Source organism: Argiope bruennichi, chromosome 5 (genome assembly GCF_947563725.1).
Source record: "Argiope bruennichi chromosome 5, qqArgBrue1.1, whole genome shotgun sequence".
Classification (NCBI taxonomy): Eukaryota; Metazoa; Arthropoda; class Arachnida; order Araneae; family Araneidae; genus Argiope; species Argiope bruennichi.
Genome location: NC_079155.1, coordinates 114,280,384 through 114,301,020, shown reverse-complemented (window position 1 = coordinate 114,301,020; position 20,637 = coordinate 114,280,384). Strand labels below are relative to the sequence as shown.

General features: G+C 26.8%; 1 protein-coding gene across 1 annotated transcript; it reads right to left on the bottom strand.

Moving 5' to 3' along the window:
• Window positions 1-622: 622 nt before the first annotated feature.
• On the bottom strand, window positions 623-13,714 carry LOC129969138 (ATP synthase subunit alpha, mitochondrial-like). Its single transcript, XM_056083561.1, has 10 exons — window positions 13,555-13,714; window positions 10,759-10,831; window positions 9,909-10,078; window positions 8,689-8,862; window positions 7,820-7,986; window positions 5,381-5,529; window positions 5,147-5,298; window positions 3,205-3,537; window positions 2,270-2,414; window positions 623-1,156 (listed from the first exon to the last, which is right to left on the bottom strand). Exons 1-10 carry the CDS (start codon window positions 13,618-13,620, stop codon window positions 924-926), a joined length of 1,662 nt encoding a protein of 553 aa, XP_055939536.1. The 5' UTR covers window positions 13,621-13,714; the 3' UTR covers window positions 623-923.
• Window positions 13,715-20,637: the final 6,923 nt, after the last annotated feature.

The window sequence follows — 20,637 nt, the reverse complement described above, 5'->3', positions numbered from 1 at the left end:
CTGTTGTACTTGAAAATATATTAATTTTTCCATCGCAATAGAGACCTATACAAGTAAAAAAGTGTCATTTCTCCTCAAAATAACTCATGAAATTGGACTCAATTTTTTTTAATGCTTTTGACTAATATTGTAAAAATATTACATGGGTAATTTTTTTTTTAATTCAGAGGCTTTTTTTCAGTTTATATACTCAATAATACTAAAACAGAAAAAATGCAGAGTATTTTCTAGAAAAGCACTAAACCCACTCACCCATATAGACATTAAAAAAAATTACATTTTTGGTGTATCAGCTTCAAAAAACAAGTTTCTCCCAATTAGAAACTATCTCGAAAACCTTGTAAGAAAATATTTACTTAAAATAATAATATAGTGAATTGAGTCTAACATTAACTGCTACACTGAATTTCTTGTGATGTAATTTATATGAGCCCACAGCAATCAAGATGTTTATTACCAGATACTCCAGAAATGTCAACTAATTTCACCAAAACATTGTGTATTATGAAACTTAAAAGTAGCAAAAAAAAAAAAAAAAAAAAAGCATAATAAAGCACCAACAACAAAAAAAAAAAAAAAAAAAAATGTCAGATAAACATCAATTAAGAAAAACAAACTCAACTAGAAAGAAAAAATGTGTCTTTATTCAATAGTGAGTTTTCCCCAGGATTGCAGGATATAGAAACAACCATTGTACATGAAAATTAGAATGAACTGAAGCACATACAAAACTGAAACATTTTATTTCTTCTTTACAAAAAAGAGAATACTTTTGGGTAAACTTTGAAAAATCAACCTATTACATATTATGAATTTTGCATGAAAATGGTTGGCAAGTATATCCTACCTGGCATTATTTTTAACATGTACATCCTAATAAAAAAAGTCTATTTGAATTTAAGTTAAACAATTTCATAATGAAATTAAGCTGTGAAACTAGCAAAGAAATCGGTGACTATTTTCTTTAATTTAGCATCAGTTGCATCACTAATCTGTCCTTCTGTAGCAATAGTGTTAAGAATATCTTGATGGCTGCTCTTGATGTGCTGCAAGAAAGCTTTCTCGAAGGCACCAATGCGAGCTGGGTCCAACTTGTCCAAATAACCACGGACACCAGTGTAGATAACAGCAACTTGGTCCTCAATAGCCATAGGAACTAAAAGAAATAGATTACAAATTAGAAGTTTGAAAAAACAACTTTAAATGATAATAATGGATTTAAAGCATTTGTTTATTTACATAATTAATTCACTCGACAATTCTCTTTTAATGATTGGTTTTATAGCGAAGAATAAAAGATGAAATATTTAGTCACTCCTTTGTACCCCTGTTTTTGTGAATAGATGAAAACTCAAATATCTATCTAAATAGCTATTTGAAATATTTCTGAAATATAAATATGGGTTATGTTCTAGAGGTATTGCAGAAAAAGATAATTTTTATTTGTTTATTTTTATTGCAAATTTAAAGTAATTTTTATTTAATTAAAAATTTAAATTATTTCTCAGTAAGCATATACTACTGAGAGTAAAATTTTAAGTTGCCATGCTTGCTCTTATTATTCTCAGAATTTACAGTTAACATGCCCATATGCTCATATTTCTGATATTATATATATATATATATATATATAATAAAGCAATTTTAATAAATTTTTTACTCAGATACAGATTAAAAAAAAAAAAAAAAAAAAGGTTGAGGATTTGAGATTTTTTTAATTCCTGATCTTAAATTGAATCATTCAAAAATCCCTCAGCATGAACATTAGTAATTCAGTTTTCTACAAAAAGTCAAATGATCAATATATAATTTAAAATAACTTTCCAAATTTAAATATGCACTGAATTGCACAAGATAGCTATTTATAATGGATTTATTTAAAAATACTTTGAGGATATGAATTCTGCCCATTTTTATTGCCATTTGCAATAGGTTAAAATTAATCCCCGAAATTTTTTTTGTATATTTTCTATCACATGTCTTGTTAAAATATTTTCTGTAAAGCATATTTAAGATAAGAATCATTACAGCATATGTAATCAAATTCACAGAAGGTTGATCTATTAAAACTTGTAATAAATTGATAAAAAATAAATTTCTTTACACATTCAGAAAATTAATGAATTTTAGCAGATCTCAGAACTAAAATTTAGAACAGAAATAGTAATATTTCATGAGAATTTACAATAAACTTTGTTAATGCTGCATTCCAAACATTATAAATAACGAAGCACTAAATTTTCAAAAATGTAAAAGGAAAATGAATTACCATATTGTCCTTGTTTTAGCAACTCTGTCAGCCTCACACCTCTGTTGAGCAATTGCTGTGTAGAAGCATCCAAATCGGAACCAAACTGAGCGAAAGCAGCCACTTCACGATACTGAGCCAATTCCAATTTCATGGAACCTGCTACCTGTAAACAGTATAGGGAGACTAAATGATAGTTGACTTTTAAGTTATACTATAAGTATGATCTTTAAAATAATTACAATCTACAGGAATATACAATTAAATCAAAAAGATAATATTTAAGCAGCAATTCTGAAACCACAGCATATGATTAAACAATTTTAATAAAACTAAGTCTGTATTTTAAGTTTGAATGTTTTTTCTTCAATTTTTTTTATACATACTTACCATAAAATAAATTATATAGCCATTAATAAGATGATGATTCATATGTAACTTGAACTGAATCATATTCAAAATACAAAAGATGAATATTTGTCTTGAAAAGGATTTAAATTGATAGTTTCCAACAACCATAGAAGACAGCAAACAAAATTTTCATGTTGAGTCACAAGTATATGCTTCTTTCAAAGAACATTAAACAATCAACTACAAGCCATTTACTAAAACATGGAATCTGTTCCAATTCATTTTGCAAAATGTTTGTAATTCTAATTCAGAATCATGCAACATAAAATCATTGATAGAGCATTTAATGGAAAGAATAATTAGATATATATTTGCTGCAGTAACATTTTCCCCTTTACTGAATTAGAGTAATACCAAATCTAGACAAATCAAGAGAGAATGGGAATAATAAAGAAGCTTAATAAGCATTATTTAAGGATTATATGTAAAAAAAAAAATCTGATGATTTGAAACCCAGCTAAAGATAGTAATATGCCAAAGCAAATCAACAAGCCGCCTATCTAAATATAATAAATGCAGTATGCAATGTAATGCATAGCACCCACCTGTTTCATGGCCTTAGTCTGAGCAGCAGATCCTACTCTACTGACAGAGAGACCGACGTTAATGGCAGGACGAATACCTTTGTAGAAGAGCTCAGTTTCCAAGAAAATCTGTCCATCTGTGATGGAAATTACGTTGGTGGGAATGTAAGCAGACACATCACCAGCCTGGGTCTCAATGACAGGCAAGGCAGTCAAAGAACCACCCTTGAAAGCTTCATTCATTTTGGCTGCTCTCTCCAGGAGACGAGAGTGGAGGTAGAAGACATCACCTGGGTAGGCTTCACGACCTGGGGGCCTCCTCAATAGAAGGGACATTTGACGGTAGGCAACAGCCTATAATAGTAATAAAAAAATGAAATAAGTTTCTAGAGGTAACTATATTATAACTTAAGTAAGAATTATGTGGCAAATAAGTTATGATGTTTATATTAACTATTTCTAAAAACTATTACACTTTTAAAATATTAGAATTCTTACAAACAAAATATCATACCAATTTATATTTAAAATTCTATTCTATTCTTGCACACAATTTTATAGATTGATGAACAAATATTTTTTTCTACTTTTAAATGGTTTTCAAAGAAAGACAAAGCTATAAAAAGGATTGCACGTAAATCTACAGTAAAAATTTAACTGCTTTTTATACGCCTATTATTATAATATATCAAAGAGTCCTACAAAATATTTTTCTACAAAGTAATTTAATGTGTTATGTTCCCATTTTTGTTGAAACATCACAAACGGGTCCAATTTTGTAGCAAAATTATCTCACAGAATTTACTAAAAGTTGCATTATTAAGAAAATTAAACCTAAAATAAATATAAAAGAATTGCAATATTGTTCTAGTGTTGCTTTTATAATATAATTGGGAGAAAAAAATTTTAAAATTATAAGATTCTTCCAATATAATCAATATTTGTCGTATCCTCTCTCTCAAATATATATGAATGATATTCAAAATTCATAAAAATAATAAAGTACACAATCACCGGAGGAAAAGATTAAACACATTACAACTATTTAAATGCAAGAATAAAATTTTTAACAAGAATTGATTCTGGCAACCCACGATTTTCATCAAATTTTAATTTGGCTTGGGCTATGAATCTTTTCGAAAGAAACTTATTGAAATAGATTTGAATAATTTCAATAAGTTAGAAGACATGTAAATCAAAGTTTGCCAGATCTTATTGCTTCATAACATTAAATTTCCTAGCAATGCTGTCTAGAATATGAAATATATATATATAACAAATACAAAGAAGTTGAACAGAAGTAATAAATATTTATCTGCAATTTGCCTATTTCATACTTTCAATAAATGCACTTGTATGTCTGATGTAGTAGTTTTGCCATCAGCTCATCTACGATATGCAATACTTACTCATGTTATGATCTTAAATAAAAATTATTTAATTTTGGTATTTGAATTTAACAATTTTTAAAATTATTTAACAGCTTAACAATGAACAATGTATACTATATTGAACAATGTATACTATATTAATGTTTAATCAAAAAATAGAATATAAAATAATAGCTACAAAATATACATTGTTTTTTGTTGGCATTTCATTATTTCAAGATTGTGAAGAATTGTGATTTCAAGAATGTATATTAAATATACATTTTAGATGTAAAAAAAAAAAAAAAAAAATCTATTGTGAACAATTTTTTTTTTCCTTATCCTCTACTTCCTCTTACACAAAAAGCAATATCTTCCAAGTCAGAGCATCCTAACCTTATTTAAATTACAACTACAACTCTGATTTAAGAAGTGGATAAATATAAATGGCAAACTGTTGAAAGATTAATTTCTTAAATGCCTTGTAAAAAGAACTCAACTAAGTTTTCTACATAGATCAACTAAGTTTCCTACATTTCTATTTTTCTAAAAGAATTTTTCCATTAAAAACGAATCCAAGAAAAAGTAACTACCTGTTTTGATAAATCATCATAGATGATAAGGCCGTGCATGCCATTGTCTCGGAAATATTCACCCATGGCACAGCCAGAATAAGGTGCAAGATACTGCAAGGGGGCAGCTTCAGAAGCTGTGGCAGCTACAATGATTGTGTACTTCATGGCATCTATAAAAAAAAGCAGAAATTAAAGAAATGTCCCTTTAAAATTTGCAGTTTAATTAGTATAAATTAAATATCTTATACAAACCAGAATCAGTGAGCCTCTTTACGATTTGGGCAACTGTACTTCTCTTTTGACCAATAGCAACATAAATACAGTAAAGTTTTTTCTTTTCATCAGATCCATCATTAAACCTCTTCTGATTAATAATGGTATCAATAGCAATTGCAGTTTTTCTGCAAATGAAGCAAAGATATTATTCAAAAATAAATGATCCTATGATTCAAATAAAAATAAAACATCAGAAAAGTATCAAATAAAAATAAAACATCAGTAAGTATTTTTAACATCTTTATTAAACTCAATTCATTTCATGTTGATAAAGTTGGCACTTTGTGATTGATTTCTCAATCACATTCTGATGTTTCAAAGTTTTGAAAATATTCTATTACTTCTCATTTGATGGTACAAAATCTAAATATTAACATCAATTAACTAGTAAATTTTATTGAATTCTAATTCCATGAATGAATCATTTAATTTGAAATCTGATTAAAATACATTTCAAGATTACATACTATTAGTTAAAAAAATTAAAAACTATACAAAAAAAAAATTTAAAATCTAGTTTTTACAGCACAAAATACGTTTGCTACTAAAGACAGCTTTCATTAAGTCTATTTTAAGGTTTTTAAAAAGATATTATTAAATTTCAGAAGCTGTTTGCAATTCTATAAATATTATACACCAATAAATAATTGTATAGAACTGCATCCCTTGCAATATTTTTCTTATAATTTTGTTTTATAAAATATATCTCAACAATTGCAGCTTGTACAGTCATGGTGGTTTATATAACATTTCTTTTAAAATATTTGAACACATCTTATTCATAAAATTTATCCCTTTTATTTAACTTTTATACATAAAAACCTTTTTTCCTCCTAAGCTATAACTATGTAACATTAAAAGTAACAAAGACAAAATTAGAATGACAAAATATACGAAATATTTTCCATGTTGTATGTCCAACTGCAAAATCACCACCTTTAATTTTTATTACTAAACATCACAGTGATACATGTAATATGTTTGAAACAATATCAAATACACACATAAAATTTAATTAAAAAAAAACTCTTTAGTGTAAACAAAGTAGAAATACATTAAAGCTAATGCTCAGAAAAAAATGATGCATTACATTAATATTTTTTCAATGAATAATTTATAAAATTTTAAAACTTCTGAAAAATGTTACGAGACATCCAAATTTCTGCTACACATATATATTTATATAATATATATATTTGTTTACATAAATGCTTAACAACATTTATCATTTAAAAAATTTAGAAATGTTTTTAAAAATTAATGAAATATTAATATATTAATCATGTTAATATTTCTTAACTAACAAATCTTTGGAAAAAACATCAGAAATTGCTAGAAACCCTAAAGGCACATGGCTCATTTAATAATAATAACCGAGATAATTTGGTTGACATTTCTTAATAAAAAAACATACATTATTTTGCAAAATTTAAAAACATATCTATATTTATAATTGACTTATTTCAGATGAATCAATCAAAGTCAATTAAAATTTCAAAATTGCCAAATTTTTATAATAGTATAAATATTTAAAAATTATATGAGCGCTTCATTTAAATAATAGCGCTTCATATTATATAAATTAATTTGCATGTTATTTATATATTTCAATGAGAATGAAAGTGAGAAATAGATTAAAAAATTACTTATAGACAGAAAAATAGTTTTCGCACACCGTTAGGAAAAGTTGTGCAAACTTGCCAACTAGTAGAAATTTAATTTAATCATATGTATAATTATAAAAACTTCAAAAATGCATCAAGCTTATTTTCATGAGTCAAATTTAGTTTTTACAGCTTTATTTTGTCTTACAGACACTAAAAAATTCATTCAAGAGTCATCCAAGATAATGATTCATAACATGAAAATTTAAGAAAATTATAATTTGAATTTCAGTTGAGGTACAGAATGACAATAAGCAAAGAATTTTAAGTGAGAGTTGTTTGAATATAAGAAAAAATAAATAATAATACTAAGGTTAAAGTATATTTAACACAAAATAGAATACTGAATTTCATTCAATGTATATACAAAAAAAGAAGAATTTGTCAGCAACATTGAATTTCACATGATTAAAATAACTGTATTATTACTTGATGACATTTACACTATGGATATCTTCAACTTAACAAAGAAAAGTTTTAAGACATTGTCTAATTCGACTCAATTATTTTATATTTAAATTGGCAAGTTTCTTTTTTTCTTTCTCTTTTTTGCATATTTGGTTATGGTTCTGAAATTTTTTAACCCATTTTAGGAGGTTTGATGTGTTTTTTCTTTCCTTTTATTTATTAAACCTCAAATAAAATTAAAGAGAGACAAATAAAATTAAAGAGAGATTATTTTTCTGCAATGCTTTCACTTAGGAAAATTCATAGCTTACATAAGGAAAACATAAATAAAGTGTTAACTAACCCAGTCTGCCTGTCACCAATAATCAATTCTCTCTGTCCTCGTCCAATTGGTACTAAACTGTCTACAGCTTTGACTCCTGTCAACATAGGCTCTCGCACAGAAATTCGAGGAATGATACCTGGAGCTTTTACGCCTACTCGAGCACGTCTTGAACAATTAATGGCTCCCTATAACATCAAATCAAAACAATGCTGAATACTTATTTATAATAAATGGCAATCAGATAAAAAAAAGTACAATTAGTTTTAAGCTGTTTCTGTGGTTAGAAAGTAATTTATATAATCTCTGATGAATTTAGAAATATTTTATTTTTAATATTGGATAAATTATATCAATTTAAATTTATCTGAGTACAAATTTGAATTTTAAATTAATAATGTACAATAAATTAATTTAATATTTAAAATATTTTTCAAACATTTTATATCAACTTTCTTTTACAAAATAGCCAAGGAATAAACATTTAAGGTAAAATTACTAGTGCTCTACAATATTCCTAACTGCAATATTCATACCGGGGGGAGGGGGGGGGAATGCTTAAAATTATTAGCTCAGAGAAAAAGTTTTTAGTTATCAGCAAAGTAAATATCACAATTTGTTCTAACAACGAAAGAAAAATACTCAGATAAAAAGTGAAACAAAGGAATCTGAAACTAGAACTTCTTTGTGAAATAATTTGAGAAAGATGTTCAGAATTCAAGAAAAAGTATGTGGGAATTTTCCAACTCTTAATAGCATTCATTTATATAAAATTTTCCAACTTAAAAGGTTCATACATACAATTTTTAAAGAACTTAAAAAAAAAAATCTATTTACAAAACTATTAAATTAACATAAAAACACAATCACATGAGAAGTATTAAGCTTACTTTTCCATCAATAGGGTTTCCTAAAGCATCTACTACTCTTCCAAGCAATTCTGCTCCAACAGGTACATCTACAATGGCCCCAGTCCTCTTCACAATATCACCTTCTTTAATAAGCCTGTCATTACCAAATACGACAATACCTACATTGTCAGGTTCCAAGTTCAAGGCCATACCCTACAAAAGAAATATTTAATTTATAATAAAAAAACATTCATGCAAATGAACTGAAGTATGCAGCTTTAATACTTTTCATAGAAATCAAATTTAGAATAATTTGCAATATAAAATAACAATATAATTTAGACATTTTATATGCGATTTAAACATTTTCTGCCCATCCTACATTTTTTACATAACATAATGCTTATAAATTAAATCACTACATTATGCTGTACCAAATTCATTTTCAACATTACAATGCCTAATAACCACATACTTAAAACACTAGAAATATCAGTTCACAGTCAGAATTTATCATACAGTTTGGTATTATTACCTATTATCATAAAGTATCAATAATATAATATTTGAATTGCAACGAAGGATATGCAGCAATTCAAATATTATATTGGTAATATTTGCTGGGTTTGAAATGAAAGAAGTTTTATCCAGTAATAACTTACAAGAAATTATATATATAAATACATAATGAAGTAATTTTTTTTTTCAGTGATGAACTCTAAAGTAATCGCCCAACAAATTTAAAACAAAATTTTACTTAAAATTGCATATGCATTTCAGATAGATAAAATATAAAAAAGTTTTTAATTCCATAACTTTTATTTCTTTGTCCTTTAAAAGCAGTATATATTACATGCCATATATATATAATATGGCTTTAGCAGCAACATTATACGAGTTTTAAAATAAAAAAAAAAGATCAAGAATAAGATTCAAACTGTTATGTTATAAAATATTATTAATAACCATATTTTTAAGGTAAAACATCAATCTAACTAAATTGTTTAGGGACTGTAACTGTCCTTAACTGTCAAAAAGATTTACAATAACTAATTAGAAAACTCTTAAAAAGCAAAAAACACTCCAACTAGTAAGTTTAAATATCACTGCCTGTCTAAAACATTATAACCTAAATACTTACAGTAGCAGGGGGAAAAAAAGATGAACTGGTATATCAAGTTTTCAAAAAGTTTATCAAGGTTTCTCAAAATAAAAACTTAATTCATTTCATAGAAATTTAACAAATAAAAACATCTTACCTTCAGACCACTAGAGAATTCCACCATCTCTTCAGCCTGGATGTTTTTCAAGCCATATACACGAGCAATACCATCCCCAATGGACAAGACACGACCAGTTTCTTCCAATTCAGCAGTAGGAGTATGGCCCAAGATGCGTTCTTCTAAAATACTGGAAACTTCGGCTGCACCTAAAAGAAGAATTCTATTTTATTAGGTTTCTTTTTGTTTCAACAGCAGAATGAACAGAAGTTCACCCAATTTCTTTTTCCTAAAACAGATTTTCAGTCTGAATCAGATAAGATTCAGTAACATATGTTTACAAAATCTGCAAAAGTTAATTCAAAAACATTTTAAAGATAAGAAGGTAAAAAGCTTATACTTTGTAATTAAAGCATTTTTATAATAACCAAATGTCTTATAAGAAAAGGAATTAAACTTTATGTAAGAAAATGCATATACGATGATTTGATATTTAATTGTTTGTTGAAATATATTTAATAAAATGCTGAAATTAAATTAATAGATGAATAATTAATAAAAACAAAGCTTTTTCCAGCCCAGTAGATACATACTTGTAAAATATCTATAGCACAAACTTATATATACTGCACTAAGTATAAAATTGATTTACATATAAAATAATTTAAAGTTTAAATTTTAATATTTGTATAAAAATCACTATATCTACTTGATGTTATATATTTTAAGTGCATTTTGTTTGATAATGTGTTACAAATTAATCAAATATACGAGATAGAAAAACAAAACTTAAAATTAATTTATATTGGTGAATAAAAAAAATATTTTAATATCACCATTCTATATAAAATATTTTTTTAAATATTAACAGAAAATAAATTATACTTGCCTGGTCCAGAAGCAGCCATTGATTTGCTTGTGCTTAAATATCTTGATAGGCATGGTGATATTTTTGGTGTGATCTAAAAAACAACAACAAAAAAAAAAATACTGAAGTTATCCATGTATATCTTAAAGATAAATATAAATTTATGATTAAAACCACATCTAAAGAAATAATTTTTGCTAATTGAGAAAACCCTAATGAAATGGATTGCAATCATAGATGTAATTTTATATATTCTCGTATAACTTCAAAAACATATACTACAACCTCTTAATTCTTTTTTTTTTTTCAATTATGATGCATGCAGATTTTTATTTTATTTAAAATACTTCTTTTTCAGTAATAATTTCTTTATGAAAATTTAAAAAAAAAATGAATTGTATTTCCATATTTATTACTCTGATGCAATTAAATCTTATCCTTGAAGAGATGCATCTTGAAGTATATATGACCCTCCCACATAGTTTTAGGAAAATATGATTACAACTGCAGCATTGTCCGATATTGGTATTTCTGCATCAAAATTAAGCAAGTTCTTCTACTTAAGTAAGTGTATTATAATTTCTTAGAGTGAAATTTTATTAAGTCTATACATACTATAAAAGTTCCGAAATTTATTTTTTAAAAAGTAGATACGGTTGCAAAAGACTCTTGGGAATGGTTAATAAAATGAAAATGAAAAAACAAATTAATTGACTTGAAGACCTAGTATAAATTATATTTTTTATGAGAATAAATTATACTTTTTTCTTTAAATTAAAATGAAAACTTCTTGAAATCAAAACTAAAGTGACTAACTTTCTCTTTCAAATAATACAGATTTTGTAACCAACAGAATTTTTATATTTTGCTCATGATTGATGTGCCATTAAACTATTAAGATTTAACTAACCATTTTACTCTCCCATTATAAAAACCTTACTCTCAATACAGTCTGACTACTAGAAAAATATAAATTCTAACATGGCAGAGAGGAATTTTAAATTTAATCTTCTAAAACATTTGACAAGACAAAACTTTTTCTACTACTAAGATAAATATCTCTTTGTATATGAATCAAGTTTCCTTTAGGCATAAAATATCAGGCATCTGTTTACTTTCAAGAATTTAAATAGTTTCAACAAATTAAAAGCTTATACTTTGGGCACAATTCTTTCTCTTATATGAATAAATGATCCAATTTTGTTTTAACAAAATTTACAGCATTAATTCACATAAAATTTCACAATGTTTTAAATGCTCCAAAACTTCACACAAAATTCAAAATCTTATTTAACCAATCAGCTGTGCTATACATAACTGATTTTTTTTTTTTTTTTGCCTAAGTGCAAAATTAATGGAATGGTATAGTTCATGGAAAAAACTATATCTTGCATTTTATTTGAAACCTCACTTTACTGTTTTTCCTATAAATATTAGTCCCAACTTAACATGAGTAATAAAATAGTCTATTATGTATATATTAAAAGAAACTGCCAGTAAAAAATCCTATACTTTCATACATAAAGACAAAGTTTCTGAGAATACATCAAAAGAGAAGGCCAACAATTATAAAAATATTAGCCATCACTTTTCCTTCACAATAATAAATATCAATATTTTTTCTTTTAGATAAGTTTTGTTTATCCTAAAAAAATTTATGAAAAAATACACCGTCTTTAATCAAAATTGTCCCATAATGACCAAAATTGTAAACATACCATTATATATTTTCAGAAATTAATAAACATTAAAAGATTTAAGTGACGGCATGTTTTACCAAAAATGAAAATTTTCAACTGAAAAAAAAAAATTTAAGACACAGAAATGATTTAAAGCACTGTTTGGAATTTGCTTATCTTAAAATGGGTCCTTTTAAACTTCCAATTGCAAATCCTAATAGAAATAGGACTTTTTTTTTCAAGTGGCAAAAGAGTCTAATTAAAAATAGGAAATACTAATAGAAAGTATTATATTCATATCAAATATTTTTATTTCTAGGCAAATTTTTTAGATGTTCTGTAATTTTTTCAATATTTGTAAACAATGTATATATAAATTAATTTATAGAAAGATATCGATACTTATAAAGTCTTCTTGATTCCAATTATATTAAAAATAAGGTAGTAACAGAATATTGCAAATTCTCAACTATTCACTTTAAATTAAATGTAGTTATGAAATATAAGCATTGGGTGTAAACTTCATGATCAAAATCTTGATTTTAAAATTAGCTATATTCTAAAATATTTTCAATTCTTGAAAAATGTCTGGTTTGAAAGTTTTGATTAAATTAGCAGAGCAATATTTTCAGTTTCCCTCATGTATTTTATATTTTATAAATAGTGGCCGAAATTTTAATGGAGATATCACTAAAAGGCAAAGATACACAAGATAAAATTAGATGCCCTCTATCTTTAAAGGACAAACAAAATTCATAAATAATAAAAGCTATACTAAAAATGAATTTCCAATGTAATTCTGATTGTGAAATTTCAAAAACTGTTTGTATATATAGTGCTTTTTTTTCATTTTCTGTTATTTAACAAAAAATTAATGTTATACCACTGCAATTAGGCTTCACTTGTACAGATAAACAAACTATTTAAATCTGCATAAAATGAATATCTACTTTCAATATCAATGTAATAATTTAATATTCATAAAAATATTCTGATTCTAGGTAAGGTTTTTGATTTAAAATATGAAAATAAACGCAAACTGTAAAACGCCGCCCGCTTTAACAGTTGGAAAGAAACTTTTTCCAAATAAAGATAAATATTTTGTTCTAACTAAATGGAGATTTTCGGAAGAAATTACCTTTGGAAGTTTTTGTGAAAGTTGCTTCACAGCAACAGTCGATAAACGAAGGGACATAAAAGCCATTTCTATTAAAATTATCAGAAGAGGTAAGTAAAGGACGAAAGGTGACCACGACACTCGTCGTTCACTAGTGTGGTCCCCAAGTACTTATACAGTTAACTGTAACTACGGTGTTTCGATTTTGGGATTTTTTATTTAACGCTGCTGAAATATTATCAAATATTTTATATTAAAAAACAAAAGTTTCTAAAATGAGTTATATCTATATTAAGTGCATTTTTATATGTTTCCTTCGTCAATTCTTCAAAATATTGCTTTTTTGTTCTAAAGATGAAACTGAGCTAAACTAATCAGTATTTCGGAAGCGGAACCATCAAATCAAGTTTAGTAAAAACTGATGTTTCAAAAAATGTATATATTCTTTCAATTTTCATTGTGAACATGAGTGAAAGAATGATGTATTTAATTATTTTTTAAAAACAAGAACCTTATTACTTTCTTTAGGCCGTCAAGGAACATAGTAGCTAGAACAATGATTATCAATCATAGCCTGTATTTAAATTATTATGTTATAACTATTCTGTTTGTTGCCAGGTCAAATGAATACTATATCAAAAACTTTCGAAGGAAGCATTTCGATTATACAACAAAATAATAATTTATTCCACTTTTTTGTTTTTTAAATTGCACAAACTAGTATAAAGGCCTTATCACATGTAGAGATGCATAATCCACGATTTTTTGATAACAAATAATATTGCTATTGTTATTTTTAAATATGCGTTCCAAATATCTGTTATTTCAAACATATTATTAATTAAAAATTATTACTTAATATTAAATATAAAATTTATTAATTGTAATTAATACTTAATTTACTAATTTAATTAACGTGTGAATGAAATAATTTATCTGTTTCAGCTTACTTCTTAAATTTTATTATTTTCTCAAAACTATTTATTTAATTTATTTATTAGAGTGAACCATTTTCTGGAAAAGATGAATTAAAAATATATGTCATTTCTTTAAAATGTTTACTTTAGTCCTATATTCTACCAATAGATGGCGCCAGCAGTAAACAGAGTACATGTAATCAAAGTCAATCATGTCACGAGCAATAAAAAATGATCTGTATGGAATAGTGCATCATCAAATACGAATATCGGTGACTTCGCACTTTCCAGTGAAGCCTCGCACTTTCCGGTGAAATCACCGCTGCGATAAATTTCAGTGATATGCAATTCAATGATACGATACGATAATTCCAATAATCGGTCCGTTCACTTTTCGATCCAATCACAGATTTCTTTCGAGAGCTTCCATTGGACAGATTGTATCGTCACCGCTCCGGCAAATTTCAGTGATATTGTATCGATTGTAAGTTTCTATCGTGATCCAAAACTTGTAATCGAAATATCATCAGTAAGATCGTATGAAGGATTTGAATCACACCCCTCTTTGAAAAGTATTGATCACTTGCATTTGTGACTTTTTGATATTGGTTACTTAATAACCGCTCTGAAAATATTCGTCATCCCTAATCACACGGGCAAATACCGTCTACACTTTCGTGGACAATTTTCCGTTTTTACCAGCAGGCAACCGGTCAAGCAAGTTTTCCGTCATTGTGAGCTTTTTTCAACCAGCTTGAAAATGTAGACGATAGCGACGGAAAGATTGTTTGCAAACGAAATTCAACCAATCGTGCATGGCTTTGGTAGTGACGTAGTTGCCAAGAATGGCGCGATTGACGCCAATATAAAACTAATTTGTAAACACATTTCCGAATCACTCCTCTCACAAAAGACGGCAAAAAATGTTATGGGTTTTGATCGACTGTATTCATAAAAAGTCGGCTATTTGGAATCCACTGAATATTCATCATTAAAGAAAAATGTTATACGAAGAAATTCATACAATAATTATCAGAAGATGATGAGATATTGACAACTGAAGATAGTCATCAAAACCAAGAAAATTTATTTTCAGAATTAAAAAAAAAATTATTGATGTTTATGTGAACTGATTTCTTTTTGTGAACTGTATTTGATCAGATTAAATCTTTAATTTTTTAAAAATAATGGTAGAATTTTTGAATTTCTAAAATATGTCTAAATAATGAATATGTCTAATAATGAATAATGTCTAATAATGAATATGTCTAATAATGAATTTCTAAAATAAATAACATCTTTCATACAGTTAAAAAATTATTTGATTCCGATGCTGTTGTGAAAGTTAATAAGGATCAATTCATTTTCTTACCGTTGAAATATTGTTCAGCACATTATATAGTACATTTGAGGGAATTGCAGAATATGAATGATTCTGTTATTTTTTAATGTTTTAATTAATAAATAATAGTGAAGTTTTTATTTTTAAAATTAATTGTGCATCCAACTCACAAAATCGCTTTTTTAGCATGATTCTGTGTTAAATTTGATTTTCACAATTTAATCTATAAAATACCAATACAGATACATTAAGCAATTATTAGATTTTTTTCGTACGTAAACCTGTCATTATTACTGAAAAATGAACAAAATTGATGGAACAGCAATAAATCCCAGGATATAATGTACGGAATGTATGAACAGGAATCCCACTAAAGAAATGAGAAAACTACAGATATTCAACAAACAGAAAAAGCGAATAAAGAGCGATAAATTAGCCATAAAGTACACCTGTGTTTTAGGTTTACCATATAGCAAATCCCCACGTGACGTCACTACACACATTTTTCCGTGCGCGTTTGTCCACGAAAGTGTAGACGGTATTTGCTCGTGTGGCCTTAATAATTACATGAAAATTAAAAATAATTAAGTTATTTTTATAAAGTTGGCCTCTTACTCTCAAAAATAATTATTAACGATTCAAAAAAAAAAAAAAAAGAATTGTTTCATTAGTTTGTTAAATACAACTTGATATGCGAATTTTTGTTAAATGAGATTTTTGTTTCATTTTCTTTTAGGTTTTACATCAAATTCGGTGATAATATCATTAAGCAATTTTTTATCCAACTGAGATTTAATATATAAATTATCTATGGAGGCAAATCATTTTTGACTAATTCTGGATCTCAAGAATTTTTAAAAAAATATTTTCGATCTTGAGAAAGATGCTTTGGGCAGATGTGACGATAAAGTATATTATGAAGAATATGTATTTTTGGCTTAACTTTAATATACATATTATTATTGGCAATTTTTCGGTGGCCCTTCTGCTACCTTTAAGCTATTGCTGCCTTTCTCACCACATTTAGCCATTTCGCTTAATTTTGATAATAAATTATTTTTTTGGCAAAAATGATTGTATATATATCAAGCTGTTTCAAATTTTTCCGTAATAACAAAATTTTGATACAAATCAAGTCAATTACTTTTAAATAGATACTATAATATTTGTCATAGTGTGATCCTGAAAAATAAAACTCGATGAACAATTTTGATTCCATTAAATAAATCAATGCAGACAAAATTGTCTTGGAAAGTCTCATTACAACATTTGAGAAGATCGTCTTTAGTTTGCTTATGAAGAAGATAAATAGGCATAAGATGATATTTAAAAAAATATATAAGATGTCCCATTGATTACGATAAATTCTAATTTTTCTTCTTAAAAAATAGCACTTTCGACTATGACTAGAACTATGTAGTTGGCACTATCGATTTGAAGTGAGATTCAAATCATTCAACTTTGCCTTGGGTGATGAACGAGAAATGTCCAAAATCCGTATGATAATATTCAAATATATGTACATTCAAATTAAAACGAAACAGAGTCCTTTAATGATGCGGACCTTGTGCGTTTGAATCGTCCACATGGACCGACCTGATTTCATTTTTATTATTATTAGGACGGCTATACTAATAATTTTATCAAAGTCATGATGAGCAATTTCTCTGTATAAAATATTGACATGCATAACACAAAAATTGTTTTTATTACTTATGGAAACGGTCATATATAAATAAATGTCGTGCAAACATTTCAAACCATTTTCACTAAAAATTTTTACAGCTGCTTTTCATTCAATGCTTTGCTTTGAAAATTAATGGTGCTGTGAAATATTATTATAAATGTTGAGAAGACAGCTCTCCGTAATCTCCATTTATTCAGAAGAAAGAAGATATAAAAGAAACCAAGATGAAGGTGTCAAACAGAAAGTTAAATTTGAGGGGGAACTAGGCTTAATGCATTGATTGCCGCTTAGCTCACCTATAATTCATACTTGATATCTAATTAGATTCTACTCCATTTCTTAAATAGTAGATATCTGGCTTGAATCTTACCATCGAAGATGTTAACATCGCTAGGTAAGTAATCATTATGATTTCCTATATAAATTAATGGTCATATATTCAAAAGCTAGAATCTCAGAAAAAAGAATTTTGCATTACTTAAAACTCCTAAGATTACTTTTTAATGATATCATTTTCATATATGTACAATTATGATAAATGTTTCCTTTTAAATTTTTATTAAATTTTTAAAATTTAATTTTATATACAATCTGGAACAATCTTTTTAATGTTATGAAATTCAAACTCGTTTAACAAAATGCACAACTGCGTATTTTAACCAGCATTAAAATTAAATAAGAAATATTTGTTTTCGTTTTTCATTGCCACTTTTATTTTGTAGTCAACTAATGAAATTACATTCGGGTTTTCAATCTTATCAAATAACAAGGTGATTTTTTTTAATGCATTTCATATTAATGGCTAAACAGCCTAAAATGTTAAACTGGGCGACCAAGCTAGTCGTAAAAGGCGGCTAGTTGGATGAAATGCATTTTATCAAAACTAAAAGAAACATTATTTTCTAATGTAGTAGTATTACGATTGCATAATAATGTTATAATTATGAATGGTCTGTCATGCTGCAAAGTAGTTGCGAAATTAATTAGTTTGAAAATTGTAGAAATCGGTTTCATTGTTGAGATTAGGGTCTCTGTCTAAATTTTATTCAGCTAGATGTCCCGAAAATGAAAGCGGTGGAGACAAAAGACCCTTGAAGACTATCTAGGCATTATGAGCCTTGATATAAAATTTTTAAAAAATGATAAAGAGCTTGGAGCTATTGACTTCCGTTGTAGTTTTTTCCCATTGAGAATGTGCAATAAAGTCATATGTTTTTAGATTTTTCTCGAAAATAGACGTTGGTGGAAAGTAAGGGATTGCTAATAATGTATCTAAATGACTTCCATTTCAATAAGGGAAAAAAATTGGAAAAAGCGGTCAATTTTTGGTGAATTGTTTCCTTCGTTTTGCCAATAACTTTAAATTATAGATGGTGCACAATACTGCGAATTAAAAATAAATAAATAATAAATTTTAGAAACAGACAAACAAAAACCCTTTTAAGCAATAAAACTGTTTGTTTCGTTAATAATTGTGCATTTAGTTATAAATTTATTTAAATTAAAAGTCTTTCCTAAAAATTTATGTTTATTACATTATTGATGCAGGTCAATTCAGACATGTATCATATTGTCGAAGAATCATGTAAACATATACGTTTCATGTTAAACTTTCAAAAAAAATTGTTTGAATGAAAAAATATTACAAAAATGTTCAAGAATTTATCTAACTTTCATGCCGTATACATGAAAATTTAGTCACCTAGCTGAAATTCTAGCGGTTTTAAATACTAATACATTTAAATACAAAAGATTTTTATATACTTAGACCCTTTTCTGATTCTTATAAGGTTCATAAAATAGGAAAAAAAATTAGAATAGAAAATAAAATAATATTTTGGATTTTAGACAAACATGGATTTAAACTTACTGTAGATTTCCACGTTTCTTCCTTTAATTTTGCTTAAAAATTTAGAATAAAAGCTTTATTTTTTTTTTAATTTCTAAAATAGATTGATTTGACTTATTGTTTATTGTCACACACTCTGATAATATTTTCTTTGTGAAAAAAACAAAAAAACATTTTGCTATAATTTATTCAAGATTGAACGAAATTCTCAAGACTATTTAATTATTATTAACGAAAATATTAAGATTAATTAATTAATGCGCATGCGTTCTACCTTTGTTGTACAGAATTTACATTCAGGGTAAGTGGGAGAAAATATCGTCAGAGCTGATACTTATAACACCTTGTTATACCTACTAAAATAACGCAGGTTAGCAAGATATAAAAAATAATCCCAGCCGAGTTACGATCAGCGACATCTAGAGATAAAAATCGACCTAGACAAACCTTCAAACTGTAACTTTAATAGAATCATGTAATTTTACATGCATGAGAAAAAAGACAACTAAATTGTCCTCTATCCAGTGGTTGATTTCCGACTACACAGACTATACAACTGCCTAGGATATCTGGGTTGAGAAACGGGAAATGCACTTAGATCAATCAAAAAATGTTATTTTTCTATTTGCCAAATAAATGAATTACTACAGACTTCAACTTGTATAAATTTCAAAATATTAGGACGATTGTATTCACATTGTTAAGTATAATTCATGAGGTTTTTATCTGTTTCATTATTACTACAATCTTACATGCTAATGTACTTATTACTACAATCTTTACATGCACTTAGCGTCGGCTAAAATTTTAATGTGCAATCATAAAATATAACAAACAAAAAAAAAACATATACATTTTTGAAAAATTATTGAAATGAAAATTAATTGAAAATGATAAATTAACGTGTTATTTAAGATAGAAAAAAAAAAAAGGTGAAATCCTGAAATTAAACCTACAGCTTTATTGAAAGATGCGTATCAAATGTGTTTTGCTCATGGCCGCAAAATGTCTGAATCTGCCGTTGCCATCTAATAATATGTTGCATCAATGTCACATTTACTTTTTCTCCTAAAAAAACAGTCATATATATTTTTAAAATAAATTTATGTGGTTCACTTGATGTGTGCTTCTTGAAAAGGAATAATTTCCAAATTCTCAAGAAGTTGTTTTTTCTTCTCGAACAGTTAAAGTCTATTTTTATGAGCTTATTTTAATATAAACGAATTTTAAATACATTTTTAGAAAAGAAATAAAGTAAATACTTGAATGTAAAGTGTGGGATACAGCGACAAAGGCTGTTATCCCCTGG